The sequence below is a fragment of the Rhamphochromis sp. 'chilingali' genome (assembly GCF_963969265.1).
Source record: "Rhamphochromis sp. 'chilingali' genome assembly, chromosome: 12".
Taxonomy (NCBI): Eukaryota; Metazoa; Chordata; class Actinopteri; order Cichliformes; family Cichlidae; genus Rhamphochromis; species Rhamphochromis sp. 'chilingali'.
In genome coordinates, this window is record NC_137939.1 from 662,501 (window position 1) to 675,000 (window position 12,500).

Below are 12,500 nucleotides of genomic sequence, written 5' to 3' on the forward strand. Positions count from 1 at the left end.
GATGTTGGATGGTAGTGCAAAATGCGTAAGTAGAGAGGGAAATTAGTAGATGGTGAGGGGAAATCAGAGGGTGTTCAGAGAGTTATGCTCTATGGCAGGCCTAATTGCTTGTGGCTCCTGTTGTGTGTTTGGCTTTGTTTGAGCATGTCCAATATAACCAGTCACAAGGGAGCCTCTGCCAGAGCAAACACACACTCTAACACAAGCCTGAACCATAGAGAACGCTTTTATGGTGCTGAAGATCTCAGTAACGTGACACCTAGGGCAAACACTGAGTAATAAAGCAATTGCGGAACATTGTTTAGGTCCTCCTCCCGGCATGGTTTGTTTATCAGACTCAGAGTGTCTCAGTTTCCTAACATCAGTGTCCTGACATGTCACTCCGGGAGCTCAGTGCATGATAAACTCGTGAATGTGTACACGGACACATTGGCAAAAACAGAACCAAGCGGGATAAACACTGAAAGCTTTCATACACATATACAGAGAAACACAAGCCCACGTGTCTGCACGCACACCGCACTGTAGACATCCTGACATGTCAGCTACAGGCTTTTCGTGCCAATTGTTCTGAGCAACTTCCTGGTATGTCTGACTGCATGACTGCAGATAAAAGAGCAATAAACATATCTTTCTTGCATGCTAAAATGCTCCTCACCTTCCTTCAGTGTTGCTGTTCTGTGACGCAGAGAGATGTCACAATGTTTGCACATGTGTCTGCACCTATGCAGCAGATCTTCTGCAGCACCGAGGTGGTCTCCAGGCCTTTTTCAGACAAAGAAAAAAGAAAAAAGAAAGCTGTTTGTTAATGCATCACTGTACAGCTCTAAAATGAGACCTTTATTTCTTATTTTTTTAGTTGTAAGTAATGTTTTAAACCTTTTCTGAGCTCTTTTCCCATCTGTAATATCGTCTTTCTCTAGTATATCAGCGTGTTTTCCTTTAAGATCCAGGAAACACAAAAACACACCTGCATTTTCTCTGCCGTGTCAAACAGTCAGATTTAGTGTTAGGGAACTCACAGGGGAAAGGGAAGACATCCACACGTGACACAGATTGTTGTAGGAAGCTCTTTGGGCTGTATTATACCTGAACACATTGTCAGAATGGCTTTGACAAAGAGCAGCTAAGTGGTGGGTGAGAGACCATAAACCAAAAAAAAAAGATCCCACCCTCATCCACAACTTTGCAGTGTTAATGGAGCAACATCACATATCTACACAGAACAACACAGTACTAGCTGCCTCCTCACAGGATGCACACACACTTGCATACATACTGTGGATGCAGTTTGAATTTCTTTTTATCTTTGACATTTAATGTAGCCCTCATAAGGCGCCCAACGTGTGTTTAGAACAACATTATAATGAACTTAAACTCCTCAGACTCTTAAAATTACATTGAGATGACCACAAAGTGATAATTTAATAGTAAAGGAGTAAAAAAAAGAAAGAACATTCATGCAGACACACAATCTCCTATATGTAATCATAGCCAGAAAAAGGACTCAGTTGAAGCCATTATTAAAATAACTGTGATGTAATGTGCCAAGGGAGCTGAGTTGGATGTGTATGTTATCTATCTGGAAATCAGTGAGTCTGTCAGCAGCATGTAACTGCACACTGCCACAGGTCTCTTTATTAAAAAACAGATGTATGCTGGAATTTATGCACAGGTGTGGTGGAGGCCCAGCAGAGCATTTATGACGTTGTGTGTGTTTATCTATGAATATTGTGTGTGGATTCATTTATAATTCCAATGCATGAGAAAAGTAGACGAAGGGAAACTGGTCTCGATGGGAGCAGCTCAAGGTTAGGAGAAGAAAGTTCCCCTCTCTGCTGCAATTATCAAAAGGCGCACACTTTTGCTGTTTCATGCTTGCATGTGCATTTCTGCGCCTGTGTGTCGGCACTTGCAGCTTTAATTTTCATACCCTCATAAAGTTTGCAAAGCCACACACACTCAGTCTTACAAGAAGTCATACAAGAATTGGAATAATGAGAAGAGTACAAGCTGTGCCAGTGTCTCTTCTCACACGAACCTTATTCACAACAGCTATACTTTCGGGTAGCGGGTGGGGGATGTGTCTATTGGGAATTCACACCAACCGGCGAACCTGCACATCCAGTGACACAACAGACTGAATGTTCCAGAGGCCATCATCTGTCTACACTAGCTTCAAAGTACAAATTACCCAGATTACAGAGCGGCGCGGTTGTATGTGTGAGACTGTGTATGTAGGTGTGTTCTTGTGTCTACCTCCGTGTCCACTGTGCACCGGTGCAAGTCATTGTGTCTGCAAATGTCCCGTGAGTTTGTCTGAGTGTTGCTTTCGCATGTGCGTGCCTGTGTGCGTGCGTGAGAGCCATAGAGCGAACATGCTGAAATATGTATTCCTGTTTTTACTGACGGGGAAATAATAGTGACTTTTTTAAATCAGAAGGCCAGGTAGTAATCATGTTTCCTTTGATCCCATGATCCTCACTGATCTGTCTAAATATGAGCAGACTTGTCCAGACCTGGCACGACTCTTTTAATCAACACCCTCACCTAGACCCCTGTGTGTGCACATTTGTACATTTCATAGACTTTCTGTCTGGCCCCATATTTTATGATGTATATGGGTACAACTCATTACTTCTATGTAATTAAATTTCATAACCGGTTTTGTAAAACACAACTGTGTCGCAGCATTTATTTACTGTTAATTCTTTGAAAGGAGCTGTTTTAGTAGCGAGCACAGTCTAGTTATGCAGCTTTTATATTCCCTGAGCTCATGTGGCTGTGATTGGAAATAACTCCGATTGGCTGATGGAGTGTGGGGTGAATGTTAGTGTGACCTTGTGTGTCCTTTACACAGTGACGGGAAATAGACGAGTGTAAGCTCCAACGAAAGCTATAATTCTGAGAGTAATACCGGCCAAAGGAGAGTACACGCATCTTCTTTATCACGCACACGTACATACACAGTTTGCTTAGAGTGAAGTCCTAGCTGTGCTGTAGTAACCACATTAATTGGGTTGTGTAATTGTCTGGCAAAGCATTGTGGGAAACAGCCCATACAGATCTGTCCCTTCACCTCAAACTGCTTTTTAAACACGGACCTATCGTCATGACAGTCCTGTCCAGAAAAATGCTGAACATGTGTGTGTGTCTGATTTAATGCCTGTGTCTTTTTGTGATCCCCTGTTTGTGTGTGTGCGTGTCTATTGCTTCTTTAAGGGAAGTGAGTGTGGTGGCCTCCCATCCCACCGCATGTCGGCTGTGGTTCAGCTGTGGTCCACCGCCAGGGCCTGCATTTGGAACTCAGAGAAAATACACCAGGGGTACTCGCTCTCACTGTTTTGTGGACCCGTCTTTCATCGGATTGTGTGTACATGTGTATTTTTGGTGAAGCTTTGTATGTGTGTATGTGTTACAGTGCACCACAATGTTGGACTCTCTGCCCCTGACATTTTTAAGGCCTTTTGGCCCCGCGTCATGAGTGCGCACTGTATTTCCAGGCTGAAGTTAGATGACCGGAGTGAGAGAGAACCCATGCCGAGGACAGGAAAGGCGAGGGGGATGAGGGGAGAGAGGCAAGGCGGGTAATTGAAGGTTTGAGGGTAATATTTAGGCCAAGGATGGCTGTTTCAACGTGTTTGCGTAACCTCCTTGAACTTAATATTTAGCCCCACTTTGGAGTGAGTATAGGGCACGCCAGAGCAGAATAGAGAATGATAGAGGGAGAGAGATACCGAATGATAGAGAGGTCCAAGTCCATGGCGGAGGTAATTCCATTCTCTTCTGTAAAGAATTGCTCCTCTCTTTGATTAGGAAGAGAAAGGGAGGAGAGAAGGAGTGATGGAAGGAGGCCTGAGAAGGAGAAAAAGACATTTCCTGTTCAAAGGCCTGTGATGATCTGTTGGACAGAGGGTTATTATAATGCAGTGGAACATACAAGGCCATAAAGACAGCGTTTAAATGACGCAATGCAGAAGGTGTTTCTTTGGAGCTGACTTTAAAGACAGTGTAGAGTAGATCTGGTGCAGGAAGAAAGGGAAAGTGGTTAATTATCAGTGGATTCTAGCTTAGCTCTAACTCTGCAGCAGATTAATGATTGTGATTGCAGAGGGTTGCACACACTTTAGAAGAAATGTGAAAATGTCATGAGGATCCTGAAAAGAATCAGTCTGAATCAATGATTAATATTTTGTATTGAGGAAACCAAGGTGGCTTTTATTGTTGCAGATGAAAAAATCTAACAGTTTCTTTTCAGTGTGCATTATGTACAGTTTGATATTATGATGCTGAAGAACTGTCTGAACATGTAACTATTTATACACTGACTATTACACACTTTCTGTTACTGCATATGCTTCTCCCTCCCTCGGTGTAGGTGTGAATGTGTGTGTCTTCTTACACTGTGTGACTGAAGCTATGTTACTCTTACCCTCACCTCTCTGTCAGATGACAGGCAGCTTTAAAGAATCCAGCTGCTGTGTGTCTGTACTTGTGTGCGAGACAGAGCAGCTTTGCACGTGTGTGGTACAGTGCAGCCTCCTGTCTTGTTTCTTGCGCCTTGGGGAAACACTGTCAGTCAGTCAGCTGAATGACAATAAAGACAGAACAAACCTCCCTTTAAGCGAATGGAAAGCCCTGCTCTGCTATTAGTAGGTTTCAGGCCCTGGTGTCAGACAGCTCTTCTGATTGGTTAAAGCTTTGACTTATGTGAAATCTGTGTCTTTATCACACTCACACAATGAGGTTACACTGGGAAATCTATGCCGGCACACACACGTACTTGGCCAAGCTCACATGGGCACACATGGAGCTATCCAGAAAAGATGTTGTTTTAACAACATTGCTAATTTACCTGGGACTTAAGGGAAATAAGGCTGGACATAACAGAGCATATATAATGCAATTAGTTGTTTTGTGGTTGTATTTATAAAATAATAGTTCAATGTTTTATTCAATACATTCATTTGCTTTAAAAAGTGCAGAGTGATGCTCGTCTTAGATCTGTGTGCTTTTAAAGTGCAAGATTCAGGATATGTTCAGCTACGTTTGTCTGCTCTGTTCATCCCCTCTATAGAGTTGACTGCTGGCTGTGGGCAGACACGTCTAAGCTTTGTACAAACTTTATTGTTACAATAAGACGGTGGGTACACGTCCAAGCTCGCTGCATCTGGCTATGTTCTGGAAAGAATAAGTTCCACCAAGTACCTTTATAGAAAACCCATCAAACCCTAAATAACCTTTGAAGTGTTTTTGAGGTATTGGTTGGCATCTTATAGCATTAGTGAGGCTAGCTGTTCTCCGTAGGCCTCATTCACCAATATGTGTATGTATGTGCATGGTATATTCTTATACTGTGCAAAAAATAACTGCACATGCAAAATTATTACCGTGTGCACTGACCAGTTTTGTTCTTACCACCATGTGGGTGTTAGTGAATCATTCTGATCAATCACACCAAATAAATCAGCATGCTCATGCATTCTGCATACTAGCTGCATACTGTCACGCCCCCCGTTTCTCTATAAAAAGAAACACGTTTACCTCGGGGTGAAGTGGTTAAAGTGGATGTTGCAAGAGAGGAAACTGCAACACTAAGAAAAAAAAGAAGAAGGTCTGAAAACGTGGTGTCGGTGTTGGATGCCAGAGAAGACATACCTTTCCAAAGTGATGATGGTTGAGAAAAAACAAACAAAACCAAGACTTGGGCGTGGAGAAAAAAAACAGGGGTTTAGCATATCGTTTACCCTGAAACACTCACTTTGGCTAAAGAACAACAAAGAAGATTTCTGACAGTAAAGATCAGAAAGACAGAAAAACTGATCATAAGAAAAAGATGGTAACTGGGACAAGAAATACCTGATCTGTGGGGATGGACAAGAAATTCATGGCAATTATTGAAAAACGTCCATATTCTTGAGCATTAAGACGGTAGGATTACTAAGTCTGTCACATTAACGCATTGGCAAAATTGCAAAATGCACCGACAGAAGATGAATGTTCTGCAGGTAATGATGCGTTGATATCTAAACAGTGATTCAGTCAGTTCATTTCAGTCATGCATACACTGGTCAAAAACAAGGAGTGGTGAGAATGGGGGCAGTCTGCAAAGAGAAATCATACACTGTAACTGCAGGTGTTAGAGGAACAGTGTTGTAATTCAGATGTTGGAGGCAGCTTAATGAGAATTTTCAATATAAAGGAAATATCTGTTAAAAATGCTGTGACTGTTCGGAGTCTCCTCCTTCCTCTGACACTCAGTTAAGTTTAGTTATAAGTCCTACAAATACAATCTAAAATAAGGCCACCCACAAAAATACCTTAGAGTTGCAAAACTGACACTTTGCCTCTTTTTAGTAAATACTAGCAGTAGCTTTTTAAATGCAAAAGCGGGATTGTGATCGATTTGTTTGTAGAGCACAAATAATTTCATGCACATTTGTGCGTGAAAGATTGTATTCATGGTTTACTCACAGATTTGTGCTTGAGCTCTGATTCTGAATGAGAGCCTTGTTCAGTTGTTATTCTAAGCAATCAACCTGAGTACAGGTTCACACTTTATGCACAGATATGAGACTGATATTGTTATTACATCACCCTCCACTGAGTTTTACGAAACACACCTTGATGCTTATTTCTGTCTGTAAGAGAGATAAAGAAACAAACAACCAGCACTGAAAATGTACGGCCGCCTCAACTTGGCATTAATGTTCATTTACATTCTTGCTTGTTTTTGATGTTGGCGTCGCCTTTGCAAATTTTTTGTTTCAAGACCGAATGCACTTTTCATCTCCTTTGTCTGCAATCGCACGGCCACCTGGTCTCCTGCACTCGTTTCCTCTCCGTCTGGGTCTCTCTATCTCTCTCCCCCCTCTTTCTTTCTGGAATGCAGCGGTGGCCGTCTGGTCCTGCTCATCTCTGGGAGCAGTCAGCCATCTCTCCTCGTCCCTGCTCCAACTCTAAACATTTGGCTAGTTTTGGCAGATTTGTTGATTTTTGTCCCCTCGTATTTTCCCTCTTGTTGCTGTAAAACTGATACATACTCTTTCAATTAGACTCCCACCACCACCCACCAGTCAGAGCACTAGTGTGGGAGTGGGGGTTAGCAGAGTAAGTGCGTTGTATATTTTATTAGTGAAGTGAAAACACACATAACCTGGTCTAGTTCTGGGAGAACCATCTGCTGTCGTGTTTTTTTCTTGGGAAGCGCAGCTCAAGGTTAGCATGTGAAATTTGAAGCTCACAATTTACATGTAATGAGCTATATACATAAAGCAACTGCTCCAAAGGAACAAACAAGGCAGTCATGCAAGTTTTATTTGTGGTGGGTTTGGATAAATCCTACCTTGTAGATTAAGATAAATAAAGGCTTAAATCCGGCCGAGCATACAAAAGGAAGCGGATAATATGTGGATCTTGCATGTGGCTGCAGGTTAGCTGCTACAGGTTAGCATGGAGCTAATCCAAACCAAGGCAGCCAAAACTAGGACCTCATAAAAATACATTTTACCCACATTTAAAGTTAAGACACGGCTTTATCCTCTCAACTGGCTTTGCAGAAAGCTCACCAAATGTAGGTTGAGCGTGTGTTTTATGTTGGACATAGACTTTTTCCTACCTTCTTAGCTGTAAATAACACATGACTCCAAGACCATAAATAATAGTGTCACTCAACCATGCCCCATTCTCATGTCCTCTGCTTGCTCTCACCACAGGCTTCTAGAACTGCATAGACAGGGGCCCCCAGACTTGTACTGCACCTTTACACACCCACAATCAAGAAACCACCATAAAGTGCCCCAGGAATGTTTCTGCAGAGCCGGACAGCTAAGTGGTGGAAAGGCATGATCACAAACGGGAAGACGTCATAATAGATGGTTTGGGAGCAGATATTAGAGGACTCCCCGTGTTCCTGCAAACAAAATACATCATACATGCACACATGGAGATGAAAGCACAAATGCATTTATGGACAGGCAAATACATGCACACATGAATATGCAGCACATGCACACACTGCGCTTAGGGGTAGACAGTATTGATGGTTCCCTTGGGCATCGCACAGACGCATCTGTTTCTGTCCGGCTGACTCTCCACGCTCATAATTTCAAGTAAGTCATAACACAAATTATAAACACATATCCCTCAACCGTGACACCTAGGAATAACAACATGCAGTGCGCTGAGCTGATTTAGGGTATGCTGGGACTCCTAAATCTTTACCTTTGCTCCTTTCTTCCCTTCCTCCTCTCCTCTCCACTTCTCTCCCCTTCTTTTCTTCCCTCTCTACTCTCTCTCATGCAACACAGGTGGCACTCAGTCTTGTCAAACACGTACTCCCTTTCTCCTGCTACCTTCATCTCTTGCCATCTTTTTTATTGTTTGTTTTTTTTCCACATTGACACATCCCTTCTCTCCAACTCCACGGTATCTCTTCATATCAAAACCTCACTCTTTGATGTGAACGTACCCAGTTTCATGCTCACTTTTAACCCCATCTTAACCCTTTTGTCTCCCAGAAATCTGCCTGACCTGACAGTGTACCTCGTGGCTTTGTAAAGCGCTCTGAGCAGCAGCTCCACCTCGAAGATGTCTTCATCACCTCTTCTTCTTCTTTCACTTTTTCTTTCCATATTGTCTCCCCCCAACACACACACATTTCACATCACACAGTCATGTACTTTAGCCATCCATCTCCCACGTCTGTAGATTCAAATGTCTCAATATGTCCCAGGGACCATGAAGCTTCAATTGGAATCACATGTTGTAGCTGAGCTGAGAATTTCACCCCTTATAAATAAAATGTCAGTTCAGCTGTTCTGCAGAACCTCGCATTTTTCTCACAATACCAAAACTATAGTTGAGCTGTGGGAGATCTTTATTCAAGGCTGCGCAGTTGTTTGTCTGAGCATCGTGTTTATCATGTCAGCTAAACTACAGTTGCCTCGCAGAGGAGCTTTTTGACACCAGGGCTCCAGCAGTTGGATTTATACGTCCTTTTATTAGCATACCTCCAGTGCTTGGGGTTTGACTTTTATGAAGACTAATCACAAGTTTGTCATGAAAAACCATTTCATTGTCACCCTTTCAATTGGGGAGGGAAATGAAGATAATCCTTTGTTTGTGTGGGACAGGCCAAGTTAAAGTTAAGCAGGGAGTAAGACAAGAGAGGAGGAAAGAAAGAGGGTTCACCCACTCAAGATCAGCCAGCAGATAGAGCATCTGTCTTTGTGTGTGGGGTGTGCTCGTGCCTGACAGATGAATCCTGTCTTCTAGATTAATGTACATTGCAAGTCTGTTCAACAACTGAGGCCAAATGGCCACTTAAATGAGATGTGATTAAATACTCCAGTGTGATTCAGGTTCAAAGACTGTTAGTAATACTAATCAGCACACGCACACACAGACACACACAATCACCGACTGAGGATGTAGGAGACGAGGTTTACAGGCAGACTAATCACAATAATGCCCCTTTTTTATTGTTTTAGGAAGACATCGCTCAGCAGAGTCCCGCAGCACCACTTAGTGAGCACCCACAAGGAGACTTCACTGTAACGCGCTTTGTTAATTTAGAGACTGGAAGCGATTTAGCTTGCATTGAACCATGGCAGCCACGTTGGCTCAGAGGCTTCATTTTGCTGGGCTCAGAGCATCTCGGGTTCGATCAGCAATCTTCTCTTGGGACTGACGTAGGCGAATGCAGGTGTAATGAAGGTGACGACTGTTCCCTCAAAGACAGCAGCATATGCCACGCTTCAGCTGTAATTTGACACACGCTGTAATTATATTTGAGTTAAGGGTTTCATTGCTGCATTGACATAATGTCTAAAATGGATGAATTTAAATAGGACTGAAGAGAATTATAGGACATTTCTTTAGATGGAGGATTTTCTGGAGGAAAATTCATCCTTGTTATATTATAAGTGTCTTTTTTATTATTAGAAAACACAAGTTTATTCAACAGAGACAGTGTAAATGTCCTTCATGAAGTGCTCAGAAAGTGGTGGCTCATTTCCTGATACATTCACAAAAAGTGGGGTTGATTCCCTGAACTTTTAAAAGCACTCTCCTCTTGTGCCATCCTGGCTTTGCCCGGTGTTTCAGCTACTTAAACTGTAGAAAGTCCCATTCTTAATGCTGTGCAGTTAAAAAGGAATAATATTGCATTCAAGCATTCGTGCTGTATTTACTGCAGCATTTTGACCCGTAAAGATAAAATTCTGCAGCTCCATCTGTGTGAACTTTATCTTAAAAGAGATCCGAGCGTTTGCTGTGAGGCTGGTTGGATGCGGTTCAATATTTTTGTGCTTCCATGTCTGGCAATGTGGTGTAAAGATGGCCATCCTGCATGTAGGCTTTGGCCGTTAATCTGACACAGTGTTTATGATCAGTGACATGTTGTGCTGCATTCCTTGCCCATATATGACTCTGTTCATCACCTCTTCACTCTATTTAACGCAGCCAAAGAAAAAGTAGTGAAATGGGCACTGCTGTTGTGCCATTCTTTAAAATCCAGAATTCATCAGGTTTGTTGAGCTTTGTAATGGTGAACTGTATGAGGATGGATTTTATAAACAGGATGTGGATCTATATGGACTTTATCTATTTATTTAATTCTTTAGCTGATTTAGACTAAGAATGACCAGCTCAAGAAAAATAAGCCTGCAGTCTAAGACACGTGCTCTGTTACAAGTCTTCTGTGTGTGTGTGTGTGTGTGTGTGTGTGTGTGTGTGTGTGTGTGTGTGTGTGTGTGTGTGTTCGTTCCCATTACAGTGAGCATTAAAAGGAAAAACACTGGAGGTGTGGGGAGACGAAAAGTGTCACTTTGGTCCTGCGCCGTGATTAATGGTGTGATTAGCTGCTCCAATCCATGTCAGAACCCACATGCATGCACACGCAAACACATGCGCAAGATGCAAGTACACACCAATACACAAAGAGCTATTAATGGCCCTGAATGGGAGAATCCAGATGCGGCATGCAGATAATTGTACTAAAAACATCAAATGTGGAGTCCCAGGCCAGCAGGACTTTATTCTGAGTTCAGCATGTTTATTTTTCGTAATTTAGTTATTTCTGCAGGGACTTAAATCATGGAATAAAAACACCCTAATGCAGGTCAATTTTTAATAAAGACCGAAGTGTATTTTTAACGCACCCTCCTTTCTCTTCCTCTACCTTTCACCTCACACAAACCCACAGATGACCTCGACATGCTTGTTTAATACCCTCTTAATTTCAAATGCCCTTTAACAGTCTGGAGTATTCAGCTTAGAATAACCTAAGTGTCTACACTGAAGGTATGAACCGGTGAACTAGTTTGGTGTGATGATCATTCAGACAAACTTCTCAAAAGATGAAGACAAAAGAAAATCATAAAATGAGCTGAAGTGTATTTTGTAGGAAAGTGTGTTTAGAGCTTCTTTTTGCCATTTATCTTTTATTTTTGTCAAAGAAAACAACATAAAGAGCCAAAGCAGAGGTTTGTCCATGCCCGGCTAACTGTGAGAATGTATATGCTTACCAAAGTGGGAAAACAGAATTTGTTAGTCACAAATTTAGATCAAACACATCCTGCTGATGACTGTGATGAAGACAGTCATCACTGATCTTCCCCAAACACACAGACTTTATGCAAGATCGAGCTCTGTGGGATTAAATTAGTACATCTGGTTGTGTGCATGATGAAGTTTGGTGGTATGTCCTCCTTGCCCCCCTGCACCTGTGGACAGTCATTTGAAGCCACCCCCTCTGTACACAGTCACAAACACACACAGACACTGTGGGAACCAGGGGTGACATAAGAAAGATGTCATATCCTGCTCAGTCTGCTCCATTAGGTCCTATTACACTATTACATGCTCATGAGTCATAGTAAGGTACCACAAATGCTACACTTAGCAGACCACTTCAAAGATGTCTGCTTCTTTTCTGTGGAATCGCTGTCTGAGTTTAGGGAGCGCTGGAATTAGTGAGCTTCCTGTGACATCTCTATACAGCTGCGGTAGGGCTTTCTGTAGTCGACACCTGTCTGCTTTCTAAATATTAAAAACGTGACGTGACTTGCTGTTAACACTTTACCCATCAGTCAGTACGGTCCTTTCTTTTTCTCGCCCTGTCAGGCAGCAGGCTTTGCTTGCAGCCATCAGTGAAAAGGATGCCAACATCGCCCTGCTAGAATTATCCTCCTCCAAACGCAAGAAAGCCCAGGAGGAAGTGATGGCTCTGAAGAGGGAGAAGGACAGGCTCATGCACCAGCTCAAACAGCAGGTAAATCCACCATATTTAACTACAAAGATATTTGTTTTTGCCTTTCGGTCACATTTTACAACAGATTCTGGCATTGCTACTCAAAGCAGGGCTACAAATTCAAACCTGCTGCAGATCATGATCGTTTACATTAAAGATACCTCATGGGAAGAGTTTAGAGTTTTAAAACTAGGAACAGATAGATGTTAATAATTGCTGGTAGTTCCACGCCTCTAACCACACTTAT

The 12,500-nt window shown here is 42.4% G+C and overlaps 1 protein-coding gene across 1 annotated transcript in view; it reads left to right on the plus strand.

The window, feature by feature from the left end:
• The window catches only part of LOC308406874 (ERC protein 2), a gene marked incomplete at its 5' end in the record, with an annotated part of 171,936 nt that overhangs the window by 110,960 nt on the left and 48,476 nt on the right, over positions 1-12,500 (plus strand). Inside the window, one exon of the mRNA XM_080898149.1 lies at positions 12,127-12,274. Within this exon, the coding sequence (XP_080754275.1) occupies positions 12,127-12,274 (148 nt within the window). The remainder of the gene's footprint in view (positions 1-12,126; positions 12,275-12,500) is intronic.